Raw genomic sequence first — 23,224 nt, 5'->3', positions numbered from 1 at the left:
TTACTAGAATAGATGAAGAACAAGCCAGGCGTCCAAGTGAAGCTCTTCACAGGAAAAGGCAGACCCTGCATACAGAACTTAACATCTTAACAACTAAAGAAACTGATCAACTTATTTATAAGTCGAGACATCATTACTATGAACACGGAGAAAAAGCTAATAAGCTTTTAGCTCAACAAATTCACAAACAAGAAGTTCGCAATGTAATACCAGTAATCACCAACACGAATGGAGAAGAAATCATTGACCATAAAAATGCACGCATTTAGAGATTATTATAAATCCTTATATTCTACTGAGTTCAAAGAAGACAACACACAATCTAATGCATTTCTGGATACATTACAGACACCACAAACAGATGCCTTAAGTACTGAGGAACTGGATAAACCTCTGACGCTAACAGAATTACTAGATGCTATAAAGTCACTTCAAAGCGGAAATCGGCAGGCCCTCTTATTGGCAACATTTACAGAAGCTAGAGACAACCAAATACTACCTCAAACATTTCGTCAAGCATTAATCACTGTCTTTCCTAAACAAAATAAGGACTTATTACAATGTGCATCATACAGGCCAATTTCACTCCTGAATAATGATGTTAAGGTTCTCCATCCTTCTAGCTAGAATTTTTCAGAGTAAGTGCTGCCCTCGGTAATATCACAGGATCAAACTGGATTTATTAAAGGCCGACACCTATCTTCCAATCACCGACGCTTGTTTAATGTAATATATTCACCAGCAAAATCAAACACCCCAGAGATATTACTATCATTAGACGCAGAAAAAGCATTTGATATGATTGAATGGAACTACCTTTTCACTGCATTGGATAAATTTGGGTTTGGCCCGAATATTTGTGCATGGATCAAACTACTGTATACCAATCCAGAAGCTTCAGTTTGTATTTACAACATTTGCTCAGACTACTTTAAGCTAGAAAGTGGTACCAGACAAGGATATCCCTTGTCACCACTGCTGTTTGCAATCGCCATTGAACCACTGGCGGTTCACTGTCGAAATTCTTATCAGATGAAGGGGATTATCAGAGAAGGACTGGAACAGAAAATTTCTCTATATGCAGATGATATGGTTTTATTTATATCAGACCCAGAAAACACTGTGCCTGCAGTTCAAACAGCACTAACAGAATTTCAAAAGATATCCGGTCTCAGAATTAATCTGAATAAAAGTATACTTTCCAGTGAATTCACAAGCATATAATATTAGATTGGACACCCTACCTTTTACCATAGCAGATCAGTTTAAATACCTAGGGGTAAATATCACAAGTAAATATAAAGCTCTTTATCAACAAAATTTTGCTGTCTATATGGAAAAAATTAAGCAAGACTTGCATAGATGGTCAACCCTTCATCTCACTCTAGCCGGAAGAATTAACGTTGTTAAGATGAATATCCTTCCTAAGCTTCTCTTTTTATTTCAAACCATTCCAATATATATCAATAAATTGTTTTTTAAGCAATTAGATTCAACAATAACCTCATTCATTTGGAACTCAAAACACCCACGTAACCGAAGAGCGATTCTACAAAGACCTCAGGCAGAAGGTGGCATGGCTTTACCTAATTTTCAGTTTTATTACTGGGCAGCAAACATACAAGCCATAAAAACCTGGACACACAAAAATGAACATACACAGGCTTGGCTTGCAATAGAAGTAAAATCCTGTAGTACTTCTTTATACTCCCTGCTCTGCACTCCAATAAATGCAAGTTATCGCAAATATGCTAATAACCCAATTGTCCTTTACTCACTCAGAATATGGAACCAACTTAGAAAGCATTTTAAAATGGAAAAGGTGGTTCTCTGCAAAAGAACCACCTCTTTCAACCCTCGCAAACATATCCAGTTTTTAATACCTGGAAAAGTTTTGGGATTAAAATGCTCAGAGATCTTTATATAGACAACATATTTGCATCTTTTGAACAATTATGTTCCAAAATCAACCTCCCAGCTACACATTTCTTTCACTATCTTCAAATTAGAAATATTTTTTTAACAGAAACTGCCCAATTTTCCTCACCTCGTACCCTCCACCATGCTGGAAAAAATACTGCTCAATTTCGAGGAATTAAACACCATTTCCGCATTATATAAAACCTTATTAGAGTCCCTACCTTTCAAAGACACAATAGGAAATTGGGAAGAAGATCTCTTAATCAATATATCAGAAAAGGAATGGAAGGTAGCAAAGCAGAGAATTCACTCGAGCTCCATATGCGCAAATCATAGAATTATTCAACTAAAAATTATATATCGAGCTTATCTGTCTCGCTTAAAACTGTCCAAAATGTTTCTAGGGCAAGATCCAACCTGCGAACGCTGCAACCAAGCTCCTGCCTCACTGGGTCACATGTTTTGGGCCTGCACCAAACTAACATCGTTTTGGACCAAAACTTTTAAGTGCCTTTCAGACAGCCTTGGGGTCACAATCCCTGCTTACCCATTAACAGCTGTGTTCAAGTCCGTCTTGAAGAACATTGAAGTGGAGAAGGACAAGTAAACGGTGATTGCATCCACTACACTTTTGGAACGCAGACTTATTTTGTTAAATTGGAAGAATCCTAACCCTCCTCTGATAAGTCATTGGGAAACCGATGTTTTATATTATTTGAAATTGGAAAAAATCAAATTCTCAGTTAGAGGATCTATACAGATTTTTTTCAAAACCTGGCAGGATCTAATCAATATTGTTTTAGAATCAGAGAAATAACTATTGCCGCATTTATTTTCCTTCTCCATTTTTTATTTAACTATATATATTTCCTCCTTTCTTTTGTTTATTGTTGCCTTATTAAAAAGCCCTAAGCAATTCTCCTTTGGCTAAGCTCTACTTCTCAGGGGTGGAGTTTGATTTGTCTTCAATTTTTTTTTTGTATTTGTTATAAATTGATCTATTTGTATGGAATGATTACAATAAAATTAATAAATAAAATAAAAAAATAAATAAATAAATAAAAAACAATGGACTTGTTATATGCCAATGTGAAGGAGGCATGCAAGTCTAGTGCCCCTTTTTGACTAGTTTTACAGTCCACAACCTGGTAAAAATTGATGAGAAAGGAGAAAAGTGAAACATGGTTAAAATCCCCAGAAATTGTAATGAAAGTACTGGGGTGATCAGTAGTAAGTTTAGTTACACAATATGCTGTGTTTGTTGCAATTGCTGCATCTGCTGGGTGGAGGGGGCGGGGAGTGGGGTTTGGGAATGTGCTAGCATAATGGCAATTGGCATATAATAAGGACGTAAGCCAAACACAGGCAGCTCAATATTTGGGTCACACACCTTTGCTTTAATAGTAACATGTTCGGGGTGACACCATTTTTCCATTCACAAAAACGGCAGGCCTACCTCCTTTATTCTTTCTGCTTTTGGATCCTCTTCTCTGTTCTTGCACAATTTTAAATCCATCCAGTGCAACCACGGAGTCCATTGTTTCTGCTCTAAGCCATGTCTCAGTGAAGCTGCTGTCAGTTGTAAGTGAGGAGTGCTGGTCCTTCCTCACATTTTCCATTACCCTGTGAGACCCTGTATAATGGGAATTGGCACCAAGCTACAGTTTAGGCTCTTGGTTGTTCAGGTACCGAGCATATCGATGGTGAGAACAGAGAGACACAGACACAAAATTATAAAAGTGAAGAAAAAGAAGTGCTCTTTATCAACAGGTCCTTCAAACAAAAATGGTGAAAAAACAGAAATCCCAAATGATGTGGTATCTTAAAATCAAACCCTAGTCGTAATGAAAATTGACAAAAATTCTGTCCTTTTATACCACTCAAAAATCAGGAAGAAAAAAAAGTTTTAAGAGCTTAGTCAAAAAATAATTAAAATGAAGCATTTTCTTCCTGTTAGCAACACATAATCTAGAAGAGAAAAAAACTTTATACAAAAACAAATGTCTTTCCTTCGCCTCCATTGAACAATCAGGGAAAAGAAATCCTACATTATTTATATTAAAGAATAAAAAAAATAAAACATGGTGCAAGTCTCTATGCACATGCTTTTAACTCATGCTCACCTCTCCACCTTCACTCTATTTGATGTGCTGAAAATTTGTCAGACACTCAACATGGCCAAAAGATGACATCTGTCCATTCTCCGGTTTCATAGGTCGAAGGGGGATTGTGGTGCCCAATCCCCACTGATGTCCTCTCATTTCCCAATTAGGAAGCACTCAGTTATGCTGCTCACCTGACCTTGTCCCCTCCTCCTGGAACTCTATTTCCTGAGGCATTTGCCAGTACGCGCTTTATAAGGAGCTGCCTCTCTCTTCCACTCTCCCGCATACCTTTGCACTTTCTCCAGTAAGTACTATTCTCTCATTTTAAATGTTTGCCTGGGACTTCGCAAAACTTGCATGATCGGCTTTTTTACCAAGACAATGCACCACTTGAATTGCCTCCTTTCCCTTTTCCAGCACTGGCAGAGCACAATAGGTGGCAGACTTTGCCCGATCAGATGCCGTCCAATTCCAGCCCAAAACGGCATATAAATCAGGTTTGCATACCGTGGACATGCAAGACCCGAACCCTTGAGAAGTCATGTCTCCTCTGGAGATACTGTATGACACACCCCTCCCTCAAGGTAGGTGTGCTATAGCTATAAAGAAAAAGAAAAAAAAAAACCATAAGGTTATGGCTTTACTACTTTGGTTTGACAGGCATTGCTTTCACTTTCAGTGGCGCACAGCACCACACACCAATGTTTATCAAAAAAAAAAAAAGGTAGGAAAAATGGCAAACAACAATGTAGACAAACCTACATGCATGAGAAATTTCTCAATATCTCAAACTTGTTTTCCTTATCTAAAATATCTACCTTATTAATGCATTAACTGAATACGTTTTTAGCAATATAGGAACAGCATATTACCTTGTCATAATCTGCAGTGATGTTTCTTTTTTTTCTTTTAAAGTTTTCTCTCACAGATCTAGCTTGTGAAAAGATTATATCCAGGAAGACTAATGTACAGTGCCTATAAATAAGATTATTGTGATTACTTTTGTTAATGATCACACTTTATCAATGTAAGTTACTAGAAAATTTTATAAGAAAATGGCACTTGGTAAAGTCATCAATTAAGCAGATGTAGTTAGATGTGTAAAATTTTTAATTTATGTGTTGACTCCAGTATTTCTTTTTATTTGCATTAGTTAAATGAGCAACTTTGCCTTTTTAGTTTGCCATAGGCACAGGAAAACAAAGTTTAGATTTTAAGTTGTTACAAACAGAAGTGATGTAGACAAGGTTACATATTAGGCGGCCCTCATAATGAATTGAATGTTTGTACTTTTGTTTTTTTTTTTTTTCTTCAGTAGTTGAAGTGGAAGAAAATATTTGCCGGTAGTATATTTTGGAGGTTTCTTCAGCAATGGGTGTAACTTTTTAAAGTCCACATATGCAAATCTATATGTAAAGAAATTTTGGGATGGATTGGGTGTCCACAAAAAAAGTAAGTAGAAGCTCATGTAAATGATTTTTAACGCTGTGGTGGGGGTGGGTCCCTTTTAAGGTCCATACATTTCACAACATTTTCTAATTTGCCTAATACAGGACAGGGTCACTGGGAGGCTAGAACCTATCCCGGTTAGCATGGGCAACAAGGTAGGAATAAACCTCAGACAGGGCACCTGTCAATCACAGCGTGAACACCCACTCACCGGACACACACTGGGTGAGAGGAAACTCCATGTAGGGAGGATACGGGATGCGAACCCTGGTCTTGTTACTGCAAGGCAGCAGTGCTCCTATTGTGTTACTGTGCTGCCCTCTGTACATGTGAAAGTATATTATAATAAAATAAGTATTGAGGGACCCCTTGACTTTAAAGCTACACCATGTGTCACCATTTTGTTGGATCAGAAGATGCCAATTTGTTTTTTTTTTTTTTTTTGTTTTGTTCTTCAGCTTTCTGACAAAGCCACGGTAACAGTAATGGGTCCAGCATCTGGCAGTGGAGGCTTTATTGAAGTTGTGACTGTGTCTTCATTTCACTCCTCACTGTATAAGGAAAATGTGATTATCTTTGTTTTTACTTGTCAAGACACTGCCTTGTCTTCACTTAAATTAGTCAGTGGCACTGTTCACGTGGCCTTTAATCATTTGATGCACTCCTTCATTTGCATGTACTTTATTCCTACCGCTGTGCAGTCAGTGAACATTATCATATGTCAGAATGGCAGCACTTTAAAACTTTTGGTACCAGTCAATACCAGTGTTCCAAAACCAAAGGGTTTTAGCTTTCTTTCTGTACTAGGGGGCTCCGCCCCCTGCTCGCTTCGCTCGCCAACCCCTGGTGTTGGGAATGACAAAGAGCGTGATGTATGAATGAGATATAGAATAGTGTGACGGTGTAGATGATGCAAATAGAAAGCAAACAATAAAGTGTGTGGCACAGTGTAAAGGTTTATTTGAAAATTTCTTTGTACACGCCGTTTAAGTGTAAAAGGTAATTCCAGCTCAGAACTTGTAAGGTCATTTAAGATGGGTATTGTTGTGATCAGAGTCAAGTTTGTCAGAGCTTAGAAAGAGTTGTGTCTCTCCAGGAAGTAATGGAATGACTTGGGTATTTATGTTTTCCACATTAATATTTTTTGGACATAATATAGGGCGTTGTGTTAAAAGGGGCATTTGGTCTAATGAGATTGCTGTTCCAAATCTCTCTGTAACTAAGTCGTCGCAGATAAAGGCTTGAGGAATTGTAATAATATGTGGCTGAAGTCCATCTGTATTGGTGAGTGTACCATCTCTCAGTTGTAATAAGCAATTGTTATGATCTGGTTCTGGACATCGTATCTTTTTTACTAACTGTATCTTTTGAAAGCAATGCCAATTGTCTGCGTATTTTAAGGTGCACTGAACAATAGCTGAGTGCATGGAATCTGGAAGAATAGCTAATCACTGTCTAAAATCTCCTCCTCATAAAAGTACCTTTCCTCCAAATCGAATATTATTATTCATAAACGTTTGTAGAAGTTTATGAATGGTGTTGAGTAAGTGACTTCATGCCATTGAACATTTATCAATAAACAACATTTTTTCAAGACGGATGTCACGTGCAGTGCCACCGTTAATGTTCATAGTGGATACCGATTTGTAGGATCTAATGCAGTTGATAAAGATTTCACTTTCAGGTACATCGTCAGTTATAAGCTTCTGTAGATATTCAGTATATGAATGTAAAGAAGGCAGTCTAATTTGACCCTTTTGACAACAACGTGTAAATGTATAACTTGTATTGCCAGTTGTTTCTTCAGGGAAGTGAACTGAATGACAATGATTGCAAATGACATTCATTAATCCGAATGAATTTTCCTGGTGTATGTTTTGCTTGTGCCGTTTGAGAGGCGCGTTGTTGCATGTGTAGTATTTGGGACGTGTTGTTTTGGAGCTGTAATCGATTTGCCTGTGCTGTGTGAGAAGCCCGTTGTAGCCTTCGCTGCCATTAACGTATGTCTGAGACGGGAGGTGTTTCGTTTTGAATCCGTGACTGTTGCGATGCAGCACTTTGATTGATAGTTTGCGTCATGTGGATCTAGGATGTAGATTTGTGCATATTTGCGTTGTTGATTTGTTTCAGGGTGCACTGTTCCAATGCGATGCAGTATTTGTGCACATATGGGAAAGCAGTATGGGCCATTGCCTTTTGGTGGCCTGATATTTACTCCGGTAGATGCAAAAGCAAATGAACTATTGTAGGATCTAATGCAGTTCATAAAGTTTTTACTTTTAGGTACATCGTTAGTTAAAAGCTTTACTTGAGCTTTGCGTTTTTGGAGTCGAGACATTTTTTCTTTTAGAAATATGGATAAGTAATAAGGAGTATTGCACTCACTGTTAATATGGAGCCTTTTCTGCGGTTGAACGGTTAATAGTGCCTTATTGTAATGAGATCCACCTATGCTGCATAGCTGTCTATTTTGTTGTTTCTTTCGTGTTCGTGTGTTTGTTCCTGTTATCCTTTCCTTTTCGTTTTGTACCCGTGACCGTGTATTCATGACTTGTTTCTTTCTCAGCATGCGAAATATGGATAAGTAATAAGGAGGATCGCAGTCACTGTTAATATGTTTCCTTTTCTGCAGTTGAACGGTTAATAGTGCTTTATTGTAAGGAGATCCACCTATGCTGACACCTATGCTGTCTAGTGTGAAGGTGTTGACGTTCACTTTAGAATATGTGGCTTTGGGTGTCACTTCTTATGGATGTGTGTGTGTGGGGGGGTGGGGGGGGTGAGGATTGTTGTTGCGCGAGCGTCTTCTTTCTTTTTGTGTTCCTGTGTCTTGTTGAATCCCCCTCTTTGTGTGTGTCCCGTCCCTTGCTTGTAGGGTCTGTGGGGTGGTTTTGTGTTTTTTTTTGTGTTCCATGGGCTTGTTGAATCCCCCTCTTGGTGTGTGTCCCGTCCGGTGCCTGTAGATAGGGGTTGCCTTGCTGTTTTTTTTTTTTTTTTTGGGTCTAGTTTCGTGTGCAATGTGTTTCGTGCTTTGCCTGCGTTTGACTACTTTTTTATGTGCCTTTTCCTTTTTTCGGTGCTCGTTGCGTGTCATTTCTCCTTTTTTGTCTTTTTTCTGTGCTCACTCCTTTTTTCTATGGTCTTGTCCGTCTCTCGCGGCTCCTCATCCGCCTCTCGCGGACTGTTTTTGCGCCTGCGCAGTACGTCTTTTTGCAGCTACGGCCCATGGCCGGATGTGCCTGCGTCCATCATCCGGTTTAGCATTCTCGGTTAGTAATATGGATTAGTACTACCAAATGGCAGTTGGTATTGGACCATGAATGATTGCATGCAGACAAATTACTCCAGAAGCCGAAGTATATATGCATGAGAAAAACTCAGGGTAATGATGATAAAGCACCTCATCATTGCATGTTGAAAAGAAAAACAGAAGTCATATCTGGAAATACTTTTCCTTCAAAACAGGAGAATTTCAATGCATTACTTCAGGAATCGTACTTATTATTATTTAAAAAAAAAAAAAAAAAAAAAAAAAAGCCAAAAACACATGCACAGGCTTCTGTTATTTCAACTTGTATTCCATTAAGGGTGTCAGTTAAATAGCTTCATGCATGCTTTGTAAGCGATATGACTGATTAGGTGCAAGTTTAAATCATTCAACTTGTTGTCTCATGTAGTAAGGAGACAAAATAATGGTGATGCTTTTACATTCATTTTTTGACTATGTCGAACATGTCAATGGATTTGCTTTTAAGCAAGATTAACTTTTCCCCATTAGACGTTACACTGGGAGAATCCCCATGTCCGTCAAATATAAGAATACATTTCAGGGCTTCAAATTTAATATTTATGAATGCCAGTACTAGTTTACTTAAATGGTAGTTGGGTAACTTCTTGATAAGTATACCAGTATTTTAAAGCTGCTGTTACTACAGTGGCAGTGTGGTGTAGTTTTTGGCATGAGGTTGTGGGTTCAGATCCCAGTGCTTAAAACAGTCTACACAAGAATTGGCCATTTAGCACATAAAATCATACCGGTCCTGTCCACTTAATTCTTCTAAAATAACATCAAGTCTAGTTGTGTTATTCCCTAAAGTCCTATTGTCTACAATACTACTTGTTAGCTTATTCCAAATGTCTATGTTTCTCGATGTAAAGAAAAACCAACTAGTGTTTGTGCGAAATATACCCTTAAGTTTTCATATATGCCCGTGTTCTTGATGAACTTATTTTAACATCAGTCTCAGTCCACTGTTAAAATTCCCTTCTTAGTTTTAAACACTTCATTCATGTCTCCACTTAATCTTCTTTTGCTTAAACTGAAAAGTCTCTGCTCTTTTAATCTTTCTTTATAATTCATCCCTAGTAGCTCTGGAATCGGCCTAGTTGCTCTTTTTTGGACTTTTTCCAGCACTGCTATGTCTTTTTTGTAGTTTGGAGACCATAATAAATGGAACAAGTTGTATTTCAAATGTTGTAAGTCTGCTTAGATAAAGTTGTCAGTTATTATTTTTTTTTATAATTTATATTTTACATTCTGTCATGAGTAAAGGCACAATATTGTTCCACTTTAATAATGGAAGTACTTTTAATAAATATCATTTAAATGGAATTTCTGTTTTTTGCCATGCTATCAAAACATTTCACCAGTTTCACTGGTATTGGAATTGAATAGTAAAATTCTGGTATCATGACATCCCTAATAATAACTTTATTTATTTATTTATGGGTCAAAAGTTTGCTTCAGGTCTTGCCCTGAGGAATTTGAGGGAACTGTGCACATTTTGGCAGAGATTGGTCCAGTGGTGTGCTTTTGTTTACCAAATATACACTTCCTGGCCACTTTATTATGTACACCTTGCTAGTACAGGGTTGGACCTCCTCTGATGTCAGAACTGCTGTAATTCTTTGTGGCATAAATTCAGCAAGGTGCTAGAAATATTCTTCAGGGACTTTGGTCCATTTTACCATGATAAATCTGCAGCAACTACATAATGCTTTTCGGCTACACATCTGTGATGTGAATCTCCTGTTTTAAGCACATTCCAAAGGTGCTCTGTTGGAAAGAGATCTGGTGACTGTGGATGCCATTTGATACATTGAACTCATTGTACTGTTCAAGAAACTAGTTTGAGATGATTTGATCTTTGTGACATGGCACATTATCCTGATGGAAATAGCCATCAGAAAATGGGCACACTGCAGTCATAAAGGGATGGGCATGATCATTAACAATACTTGGGTAGGCCGGGAATTTAAATGATGCTCAGTTGGTACTAAGGGGCCCAAACTGTGCCAAGAAAATACCCCCCACACCATTATACCACCTTCGGCAAACCTGAACTGTTGATAAAATGCCGGATGGATCCATCCTTTCATGTTGCTGTCTCTAAATTCTTTCCCTACCATCTGAATGCTGGAGCAGAAATCAAGACTCCTATAAGACCAGGCAACATTTTTCCAATCTTCTATTTTGGTGAGCCTGTGTGAATTGCAGCCTCAGTTGCCTGTTCTTGGTTGACAGGGGTGGTTCCTGGTGTGGTATCCTGCTGTTGTGGCCCATCTGCTTCAAGGTTCAAAGTGTTGTGCATTCAGAGATAGAGATGGCTATGCATGAAAATCCCAATAGATAAGCAGTTTCTGAAATAGTCAAATCAGCCGATCTGGCACCAACAACCATGCCACATTCAAAATCACTAAAATCACCCTTCTTCCCCATTCTAATTCTCTGTTTGAACTTCCGGAGAGGTCATCTTGTCAATGCCTGTTTATTGGATTATTTTTTAAAAACAACATTCCCTGACAAGCAAGTCAAATTTTACAAATCTAGGTTCCAATCAAATCAACCCCCACCCATAAGAAAGAGAGCTAGGCCAACAGAGTCAAGTTTTAATAGTAGGAAATATAAGCAACCAATAAATAGAATAAAAAAGGAAAGAGAATCTGCTTCCTCAATTTAAATGTGTATTCTAAAATGTTATTGATTATAAGTTTTGCACAGATCCTCTAAGGGAGAATTTGATTTTTTTTTTCCAATTTCAAATAATATATAACATTAGTTACCCACTGACTTAAGAGGTCCTGATTCTTCCAGTTGAGCAAGATAAGTCTACATGCCAATAGTGAAGTAAAGGCAATTAGAGTTTGTTTGTCCTTCTCCACTTGAAGCCCATCTGGAAGTACACCAAACACAGCTGTTAGTGGATTAGGAGGGATTATGGCACAAAGGCTGTCTGAAAGGCATTTAAAGATTTTGGTCCAGGGTGATTTTAATTTGGTTCACACCGGAAACATATGGCCCAATGAGGCTGGAACTTGATTGCAACGTTAGCAGGTTGGATCTTGCCCTGGAAACATTTTTGGACAATTTTAAATGAGACAGATGTGCTTGATAGATTAAGTTGAATAATTGTATGCTTTGCACATATGGATCTCGAGTGAATTCTGTGTATTTCTACATTCTACTCCTTTTCTGAAATGTTGAGTGAGAGATCCTTTTCCCACTGTACTCTGGGATCTGTGAAAGGGAGAGACTTTAAAATATTTTTATATATCACAGAAATGCTGTCTGAGTCCTCAAGAATAATCAATATTTTTCCGGCATAGAGCGGTAAGTGGGAGGTGAGGAAAATTGGGCAAGTTTTGTTTAGCAGAGTTTCTAATTTGTAGGTAGTGGTTGGGAGCGAGATCCTGCCCCAAGTGGAGGAGTTCAAGTATCTCGGGGTCTTGTTCACGAGTGAGGGAAGAATGGAGCGTGAGATCGACGGGCGGATCGGTGCGGCGTCCGCAGTGATGCGGGCTCTGCATCGGTCTGTCGTGGTGAAAAAGGAGCTGAGCCATAAGGCAAAGCTCTCAATTTACCGGTCGATCTATGTTCCTACCCTCACCTATGGTCATGAGCTATAGGTAGTGACCGAAAGAACGAGATCGCGAATACAAGCGGCTGAAATGAGTTTCCTCCGCAGGGTGTCTGGGCTCTCCCTTAAAGATAGGGTGAGAAGCTCAGTCATCCGGGAGGGGCTCAGAGTAGAGCCGCTGCTCCTCCGCATCGAGAGGAGTCAGATGAGGTGGCTCGGGCATCTGATCAGGATGCCTCCTGGACGCCTCCCTGGGGAGGTGTTCCGGGCACGTCCAACCGGGAGGAGACCCCGGGGAAGACCCAGGACACGCTGGAGGGACTATGTCTCCCGGCTGGCCTGGGAACGCCTCGGGATTCTCCCGGAAGAGCTAGAAGAAGTGGCCGGGGAGAGGGAAGTCTGGGCATCTCTGCTCAAGCTGCTGCCCCCGCGACCCGACCTCGGATAAGCGGAAGAGAATGGATGGATGGATGGATGGATGAAAGAAATGTTGACGGAAAGTTAAATTTGGAGTGTAGTTGTTCATAGGATGTGAAGACGTTGTCTGTGTACTGATCTTCAAGTGATTTAATCCCGAATGTTTCCCAGACATAAATTGCGTAGGTTTGATAGGTAGAAAAAGGTGGTTATTGTGCAGAGGTGCCACAAATAAGCTTCTCTGAATTGAAGTACAGTACTTCCTACATTGGCTCCATATTCTGAGTGAATGAAGCAGAATTGGGTTGTTAGTATATTGGCGATAACTTGCATTTACTGGGGTACAAAGCAAGGAAAACAATCCTGCAGTACTACTTTATATTTCTATTGCAGACCAAACCTGTGTATGTCCGTCTGTTTGTTTCAATGTCCAGGTTTTTATAGCTTGTATATTTGCCACCCAGTAATAAAATTGAAAGTTAGGTAGAACCCCATGCCACCTTCTGCCTTGGGTCTTTGTAGGGTTGTCCTTTGGAGAAGTTGATGTGTTGAATTCCAGATAAATGAGGTTATGATTGAATTTAATTTCTTAAGAAATGATTTATTTATGTTTATTGGAATACTTTGAAATAGAAAAAGAAACGGGAAGGATATTCATCTTGACAGTGTTCTTCCAGCTGAAGTGAGATGAAGGGTCGATCATCTATGCAAGTCTTGCATAAGGTTTTCCATGCAGACAGCAAAATTTTGTTGATAAAGAGCTTTGTTTACTTGTGATGTTTACCCCTAGGTATTTAAACTGATCTGCGATGATAAAAGGGAAGGTGTCCAACCTATGCTGGTGAGGTGCACAGTGCTGGCAGCTCAAAAAAAAAAAAAAAAAAAAGGACAAGATAGATAAGTAACTTGTATGCCTCTATTTTATTCATGTAGTTAGTACAGGTATGATTAAAAGCTTGTATATACAATAGAACCAAGTCTTTCCCAGGAAATGTGGGCCATTGCTAATTTGGATGGGTAAATATTCTGGTAAAATGGATGGCTGCTTAGTGGTGATGCTGTGCAGAGAAAGTAGTGTCTGACACGGAGAGATCAGTCTTCAGGAAACTGCTCCTCTAACAGTGGTCTCTGTACGGCTGACAGATGAAGGTCTCAATTTAGTTTGTGCTATAATGCGATTTCCTCTGTGTCAGAGAACACTGGTTCACAGTTCGTCACTGGCAGTTCACCACCACACATCATCAAGTCCACAGTTTTTGGCGCTAACGGTGGAATTTGCTCTTTGAAATGGTAGAGCGTAGTGGTGACGCCACATAGAGAAGATGGCAACTGACACAGATGGAGAGATCAACTGATGACACCAGGGCTGATGGATCTCTCCATTTAGTTCACATAGCAAATCACTTTTCTGAGCCAGAGAACATGGGTTTGCAGATCCCATCAGTGGTTCTCCACAAGCTCTTCGAAATCCTTTATAAATAATTTGATAGTATTCATATGTATGGTGTTTGCGTCAATACCCTGTATGTATGACGATGTATGGTGTTCACGTCAATATCCTGTATGTATTGTGTTCGCGTCAATACCTCGACTCAATACAAGTTAGAACCATGCAATGGGACTCTGCCTCTGTAGTTAGAACACAACGTGGCAAACGCGGACGCAATATTGCATGATTGGCTAAGAGTGTTCGAATGCTACAGTGACGCCGCTGGACGGCCGAGTATAGTAAGTCGGTGTTGGTTCGAGCAGATAACAGTAAGTTCGGTTGGTTTTTGGAACGTTGGTTTGGTGGGGCGTACTTTCCAGGACTAACATCGTTGACTGACTTAAACCCTTCGACAGCTCCGGAACCGTAAGTAATTTAGAACGTATCGCCATTTGCTTGGTACGTTGAAATCTATCTTTGGGCTGTTAGGTTTTGGGATCCGACCTTCTGACATCTATTGGCAAACTGAGTAATGGCGGCTGGGTATTAACAACGGTTGTAGTGGGGCTACATAGTTATAGAGTTGTCAAATGTTAGTACTACGTGCGTCTTGTTTCCATCGTCCCGTTTGCTGTTTATGTGTGTGTCAGTGAATGCTGTCCCCCTAATGGAAGGAGACCGCAGCCCAAAACCTGGAAAACACCTGTTCACTATCAATCAATTACCTCCGTCACAGGACTATTTAAACAATCAGGAGGGACTACCAGAAGAGAAAGGAGAGGAGAAAGAAGGAGACCATTTTTTCACAACCATGGATCAGCTTACCTGGCTGTTTTTTCACATCGCACTATTAAAATAGTTTGTTTTTCATTCCGCCGATTGTGGGGAAAAGTTTAATTTGTTAGAGGTACGGCTTGATAGTTGGATTCAAACTCAGTAAATTATCCAGGCCACAGGTCTTGGAGGTGTAGCTACCGGCTGGGTAAGGGGTCGGCTGTTACACGGCCATTTTTTTAAATTTTAGCCGATCTCAGATCTAAAATGACCACAGCAACATAATTATTACTCCGACTCTGATTAGAGTCGTAAAATATTTTTTGTTTTGAAAATTTGTTTTCTGGAAAAAATCAAATGAGGTGCGCTGAAGAGCTGAGTTCATGTCTCGCAGCCCCGTTTAAACAGGAAGCTCTTCATTACATCGGCCGAAAAGGTCTATTTCAAGCACAAATCAGTGCCATGATAACAAAATCATTTCAAGGACTTAAAAAAACAAATAATTCTTTGCAGAGAAGGTATGGATTTCACAAACGTAGAATTTGTAGCCCGATTCAATCGGGCTCCCAGTCGCTATGTTTTTTTTAAATTGCCAAGAGATGGCGAAAGTGTCCAAGTATGAGAAGGCCAACCATAGACATAGAATCACTAAACGCTGCATGACCAGCACGATCGTACGTCAACGTTGCCGCCACATTGCGAGTGGCACTGCTATAGAGTGAAGTAATGGATAAAGATGCCTCAAGCATGTGCTGCTTGGGATTGTACAAACTGCTGTATGCTCCAAACCAGATCCCGGGGGATTACATTTCATAGGTGAGGCTGAACAATTCTTTTAGTTATATTTCGCCATTAGAAAATCCCATTTTATAATCTTAGCACTCAAGGTCACCTTACAATAAAATTAAACAACATTAGTAAAATTAAAACAAGAGAATGATTAATCAAACATCAATAATTAGCAAACAAAGATAACTGCCAGTAACAAATTTCAAATGTGCAAAATTCACAATTGGTATGCCAGTTTAAAAAGAAAAGTTTTGAGGGCAGTTTTAAAATGTGTTATTGAATCGAGCTGACGTACAGTGGGGCAAAAAAGTATTTAGTCAGCCACCAATTGTGCAAGTTCTCCCACTTAAAAAGATGAGAGAGACCTGTAATTTTCATCATAGGTATACCTCAACTATAAGAGACAAAATGAGAAAAAAAAATCCAGAAAATCGCATTGTCTGATTTTTGAAGAATTTATTTGCAAATTATGGTGGAAAAAAAGTATTTTGTCAATAACAAAAGTTCATCTCAATACTTTGTTATATACCCTTTGTTAGCAATGACAGAGATCAAATGTTTTCTGTAAGTCTTCACAAGGTTTTCACACACTGTTGCTGGTATTTTGGCCCATTCCTCCATGCAGATCTCCTCTAGAGCAGTGATGTTTTGGGGCTGTCGCTGGGCAACACGGACTTTCAACTCCCTCCAAAGATTTTCTATGGGGTTGAGATCTGGAGACTGGCTAGGCCACTCCAGGACCTTGAAATACTTCTTCCGAAGCCACTCCTTCGTTACCCGGGCGGTGTGTTTGGGATCATTGTCATGCTGAAAGACCCAGCCACGTTTCATCTTCAATGCCCTTGCTGATGGAAGGAGGTTTTCACTCAAAATCTGACGAAAATGGCCCCATTCATTCTTTCCTTTACACGGATCAGTTGTCCTGGTCCCTTTGCAGAAAAACAGCCCCAAAGCATGATGTTTCCACCCCCATGCTTTACAGTAGGTATGGTGTTCTTTGGATGCAACTCAGCATTCTTTCTCCTCCAAACACAACGAGTAGAGTACCAAAAAGTTCTATTTTGGTTTCATCTGACCATATGACATTCTCCCAATCCTCTTCTGGATCATCCAAATGCTCTCTAGAAAACTTCAGACGGGCCTGCACATGTACTGGCTTAAGCAGGGGGACACGTCTGGCACTGCAGGATTTGAGTCCCTGGCGGCGTAGTGTGTTACTGATGGTAGTCTTTGTTACTTTGGTCCCAGCTCTCTGCAGGTCATTCACTAGGTCCCCCCGTGTGGTTCTGGGATTTTTGCTCACCGTTCTTGTGATCATTTTGACCCCACGGGGTGAGATCTTGTGTGGAGCCCCAGATCGAGGGAGATTATCAGTGGTCTTGTATGTCTTCCATTTTCTAATAATTGCTCCCACAGTTGATTTCTTCACACCAAGCTGCTTACCTATTGCAGATTCAGTCTTCCCAGCCTGGTGCAGGTCTACAATTTTGTTTCTGGTGTCCTTTGACAGCTCTTTGGTCTTGGCCATAGTGGAGTTTGGAGTGTGACTGTTTGAGGTTGTGGACAGGTGTCTTTTATATTGATAATGAGTTCAAACAGGTGCCATTAATACATGTAACGAGTGGAGGACAGAGGAGCCTCTTACAGAAGAAGTTACAGGTCTGTGAGAGCCAGAAATCTTGCTTGTTTGTAGGTGACCAAATACTTATTTTCCACCATAATTTGCAAATAAATTCTTTAAAATCAGACAATGTGATTTTCTGGATTTTTTTCTCATTTTGTCTCTCATAGTTGAGGTATACCTATGATGAAAATTACAGGCCTCTCTCATCTTTTTAAGTGGGAGAACTTGCACAATTGGTGGCTGACTAAATACATTTTGCCCCACTGTATATGAGCCGGAAGAGAATTCCCGAGTTCAGGAGCACTATGACAGCTGCTCGAGCTCCCATAGAACAGAGTCTGATGTGTGGTACAGAAAGTAGAGCTGCAGATGAGGATCTGAGTGAGCGAGAGGGGTGTCAGTCTGTAGGAGATCAGTGAGGTTGTGGAGAGCTTTAAATGTTAAGAGCGGTATTTTGTATTGTATTCTGTAGTTAACAGGGAGCCAGTGAAGCTGAGAGAGAATCGGTGTAATATGTTCAGTGGATTTAGAACAGCAGGTTATTATCCTGGCAGCAGAATTTTGAAGAAGTTGTAAGCGATGGATAAGTTTTTGTGGGATGCCAGATAGAATAGCATTACAGTAATCTATACGTGAGTTGACTTGGGCATTAATCAATACTTCAGTACTGTGTTGCGTAAGAACAGGATGAAGTCTAGAAATGTTTCGGAGATGGAAGAAGGCAGTCCGCGAAATGTTACTTATATGGGAGGAATTATTTAATAATAATAATAATTATTAGTATTATTAGTAATATTTAATAATTGCCTTTAGTGTATAAATGGATATAAATAATTATATATAAACGATACTGTTGTAAACGTTAGTTTTTTCATCAGAAAACCCAGTTTCCACGTCTACATGTATTAGTTTAAATGGCACTTTTACCACTCGCAATAGGGTGGACGCGCTGACGTATTATGTCGACTGGGCAACACAGTGAATGTGGCATCTATCTATATATGTCTGTGATTTGTTTGCTTTCCGACGTAGTGTATATAAAGTAAATTCATCTCACTGTGGTGTGTATTCCGTATGTAATACCATGTAACACATTATAATTATCCTGCTTTACGCGAATGTACCCATGCCACCGAAAAAAAGACATACAATTCCATGGTCCACTTCAGATGCCAGAGAAAAGTGTATTTTAAGGACGTCTCAAACGCCACAGCAGACACAATCCAAAGTGGACGAACTTACAATAAAATGTGAATCAGAAAACTTTTTGTTCTATTTCTATGTTCTGTTTTTTTCATTTGGGAAATTCACCAGTTATAGATTCCCGGGCAACGCCAGGTACTCCTGCTAGCGTATTCATATAAAAATCCTAAGTGAAGAAAACAGTAAAGCTGGTAACGCACTGACAATAGCTGAAGGGGTGAAGTTGAGGAAGGGTGAGTGAGTCACGCCTTCATTCCCATAGTCACCAGTTCTTCGACTGCTTGCTTGATACAGTCAAGGTTAAATTACTGTATTTGCTCATTACAGTATTCACTGCAAAGGTTTTATGAATTAGAAGAGAAATAATGTATTACACTTGCATGTTTACCTCAAATAACAGAGCCTCTGTAATTTGGAGCACAGATATTATTCTATGCTTATTTCACTTCTTATTGAAATAAATTAATATATTTAAGCAGAAAACAGTTTCTCACATTTTGTGTAATGTCTTCATGGGAATTGGTTTTCCTTGCTTTTGTTTATCAGACCTTTGCTCTAACTTGTGTAAATCACTTGTAAAAAACTGGCAACAGCAAATGTATACCAAAATGTTTGCCAAGTGATGCAGGTAGAAGAAATGGCACACTTGCTAATATTATGAAATATAATACGAAAATGAATGCAGTATTAAACACATCTGCATCAGCCTTAATGTCTGTATTCTTTACATGAGAAGTCCAGATTGGAGTTTCTGGTGTGTTCATTACTATTTACAAATTCACTGCATTCATTTCCAGATGCTGTGCAGTTTTATACTATATACTGCCTGAGAAAATATGCACAAGATTCAAACTTGTAAAATGAAAGAGTCATCTGTGGGCCATACATAAACATAAGGAATAAATGTTGTCATTGTGGCCATGATCCTTTAATGGAAAATGTGAATTGTGTAACCAGTGAGTTAAATAAAGAATAGCCCTTTTCATGCACAGTTTTTATGGAATGAATTTTTGAATAATGTATATACATCTGTGAGAGAAATAGTTATGGATTTCATTATTTGTAATTGTATGCTGCTAAATTTTCAATGTGCAGGAAACACTGATATTGACCAGCTGGGGAAGGTTTGTAGATTGTATGGTGGTTGCACTTTTTACATTATTTTTTTAATTGCTTATGAAGTGCACTTGTATAATACTTAGAAACACACATTTCCAGATTTTTTTTCTTTGTCATTGTTGTGACACCAAAACTAATTGAAATTATTCTTTTGTAAATAAGTTATTTTGCAGCAAGTTGAAATGTGATGAAAATATAATAAAACCAGTTTTATTAGGTTGCATGACCCCAATCAAGTTTACTTATTTTCTTGTTTATCATTTTGTCAAAATAGAATGTATTTCATTCCCTGAAAGGGCTTTATTTCCATCCATTAGCTGTTTTTGACAAATTCAGGGTTGAGATTGGATTAGGTAGAAGGGTGAAACCAGCTCTGAGCAGAGCACTAGTACATCACTTGGTATACTTTTTCAGTTCAATTTAATGTCTGTATTTCACTTTTTAGTGATGGCTGCAATCCGTAAGAAGCTAGTAATAGTTGGGGATGGTGCTTGTGGGAAGACCTGTCTACTAATAGTCTTCAGCAAAGACCAATTTCCTGAAGTCTACGTTCCAACGGTCTTTGAAAACTATGTTGCAGATATTGAAGTGGATGGTAAACAGGTAAGATGCCAACATATTTGCACACTGTGTACTGTTCTGAAAGTTGCAAATGTAAACTGTTATAAAAATCTGAATGACTATGACTTTTTGTATAATGTTTCTTATGCTGATTTACTTTACATTGAATTATCATTTAGATAGCACTTTATTTGTCCTAAGGGGGATATTTAGCTTTTTGCAGAAGCTCAATAAATATTATAAAATAACAAGCAACAACAACCCTCTGAAAACATGCCACAATTACTAAAATGTATGGCTTCTGATTAATTGTCACTAAAGCATGCTTTTAACACAGTATTACATTTTTAATGCAACACCGAAATACATTAATTAAACCCAGTTAATTTGACAGTGCTTCTAATGTTGTGTGTTAATGAAGCAGAGTCAAATTAATCCAAGTCTATTAATAGTAGTAGCAATGTAGCACTGCCACATAAATATACTGTACAAGTTTCTATCTTGTGTGCTCTTTTCTCACTTCCTAGGTTTCCATACATTTTAACATGTTAGAGCTTTCTTCATTCCAAGACCGAAAGTGGTAAGACAGTGGTTGACAGTAGCACCTTTTGAGGATGGGATTTCTATGCTTCTGTCTGTAACTTTTCCAATTGGTAGCCAATTGGAGATCCGGCAGCTAAATACAAAAAGAGAAGGAAAAACCTATTGGAGACACCCAATTGAAGCACCAAGGTCACATTCTTTTAAACAGAAAAACTAAAGGAGTTAATAAGAAAACGGTGTTCCTTGAACTGTCCATCCATTTTCTGATGCTTGTCCAGGTTGTGAGGGCAGCAGTCAAAGGAAAGCTGCTCACACATCCCTTTTCCCTCCCAACTCCTCCAGGGCTGAGGTATTCCCAGACCAGCTGAGTAATATGATCTCTCCAGTCTGCCCAGAGTCTGTCCCTAGGTCTCTATCCGTTTGCACATTTCTGCTACTTGCATCTAGCAAACTAGTTCTTTTGGCCACTACCCAAACCTTGTGATCATAGGTGAGAACAGGGACGTGGACTGATTGGTAAATCAGGAGCTTTGCCTTTCAGCTCAGCTCTCTCTTCATCACGACAGATTGGTATGTGTCTGCATAACTGCTGACACCTCTCGGATCCTTCTGTCAGTCTTCTGCTCCCTTCTTCCCTCACTCGTGACAAGACCCCAAAATGCTTAAACTCCTTTGCTTGAAGCAACACCTCATCCACCGCCTGGACCAGTGTAATCCACTGTAAATTGAGCCTGCTTAAGAAGTTGGTTGTATCTAATAGTCAGAAAATCAATAATGTCTTATTTTTTTCATCTTCATATCATTTTAAACGCATTGCATTGTGATGTGGCTCAAAATTAAAAATACATATTTTGAGCTGTTAACTGATTACTGTTTCACTGTTCAATTTTCTTTTACAAAAAATTTCAATAAACTGGAATAATTTAGACAAATGGTTATTAAAACAGTTTTTTATTAGAAGATAATCACAGTTAAATTTTAATATTCAGTTAATTTCAATTTAAAAATTGTAATTGTGCAGTTAATTGTGATTAGTTTCTTTTAAATCGAAGATCAGCTTTACTCAAAAGGAAGCAAAATGTCTGACTTGATTTACTTCATGTATCATGATTGGTAGTCTAAGTAACCTGACAGTTTTTTGTTTTTTTTCTCATAAATTACTCTTACCTTAAGAGTAAAACAGGAATTATGCTACAGAGAGAAAACATATATACATACATCAATTGGTAACAAGTTCTTTTGAAATGTATTAGAACTCTGAATTAGTTCATCTTTCAATAAAAGGATAAACATTTAACATTCAAGATCTCATCTGTTTGTATTCGGTTTGTGATTTAAATGTTTAGAATGGTAATGACAAGAACAGAACTAAAATTAAACTACTATCCCTTTAATGGTCCACAACAGCTTCTCTAATTACTATACTACCTGGTGGTTTTAATTTTTTATTATCTTTTAGGTAGAGCTGGCTTTGTGGGACACTGCTGGACAAGAAGATTATGATAGACTACGGCCTCTTTCTTATCCCGATACTGATGTTATTCTCATGTGTTTCTCTATAGATAGCCCTGATAGCTTAGGTGAGTGCTGGTTTTATGATGTTGAAATTATCACTACTAAATACAGAACACAGAGTGCTCTTTTTGACTCTCTGAACCAAGACAAATTCAGTTTGTATAAAAAGTGCCATTTCTACTTCTGAATATGAATGTTTTTCATCCATAAGTAAAGCTTATGAATGTTAAGTAGAAACTAGATACCAAATTCTGTTTTTCAGTTTTTGGGCTAAAAATAATTTTAAAAATGCATTTTTGGTAATGTTCCTGTTTTTTGACAAAATATGTAAAACTTTTTTTTTTTTTCTTTTTGACTGTAACAACACTTTCAATTGTTCTTCGGTAACATTACAGAATGATTCATTAAACTGTTTAGTCTACCAATGCATCAACAAGTGGGATGTGTTGCATGTTGATTGGTACAGTCAAGTAAAAATGTTATACTCTTTACAGCTCACCATATTGACCATATAAATGTAAAAGAAGCTACCGGTATATTTAATTTTGTCTTGCATATATTTCATGCGTAATTGAATTACTCCCCATTTCTCTGTGCTGCAGACAGCACTGCAAGGGTTTTTTTTTTTCATTTCACCGGTGCTTTCAATTACCATCCAACCATCTCTATTAATATTTAGCTCTGAGATGTACAAAAGGATAAGCTTGTGATGTCCTGGATATTGGAATGTCTTCTGTTGAGCAGACTGCAGTTAGTGATGCTCAAGGACTGTGTTTCTTCTATGGATCTGAACGACACTGGAGCAGTCCTGTCTCCTTTTTTCTTCACCCTGTATACCTCGGACTATAAATAAAACACCATGTCGTATCACTCTCAGGAATTCTCAGATGACTCTGGGATGTATTGATGAGACAAGAGT

General features: G+C 38.6%; 1 protein-coding gene across 1 annotated transcript in view; it reads left to right on the top strand.

The window, feature by feature from the left end:
- Window positions 1-23,224, top strand: part of rhoaa (ras homolog gene family, member Aa) — a 103,223-nt gene that overhangs the window by 51,779 nt on the left and 28,220 nt on the right. Inside the window, exons 2-3 of the mRNA XM_028813649.2 lie at window positions 20,132-20,289; window positions 22,250-22,370. Of these exons, the coding sequence (XP_028669482.1) occupies window positions 20,134-20,289; window positions 22,250-22,370 (277 nt within the window). The 5' untranslated portion in view covers window positions 20,132-20,133. The remainder of the gene's footprint in view (window positions 1-20,131; window positions 20,290-22,249; window positions 22,371-23,224) is intronic.

The sequence above is a fragment of the Erpetoichthys calabaricus genome, chromosome 11 (genome assembly GCF_900747795.2).
Source record: "Erpetoichthys calabaricus chromosome 11, fErpCal1.3, whole genome shotgun sequence".
Classification (NCBI taxonomy): domain Eukaryota; kingdom Metazoa; phylum Chordata; class Cladistia; order Polypteriformes; family Polypteridae; genus Erpetoichthys; species Erpetoichthys calabaricus.
The sequence above is the reverse complement of the archived record's forward strand: the minus strand, read 5'-3'. Positions and strand labels throughout refer to the sequence as shown.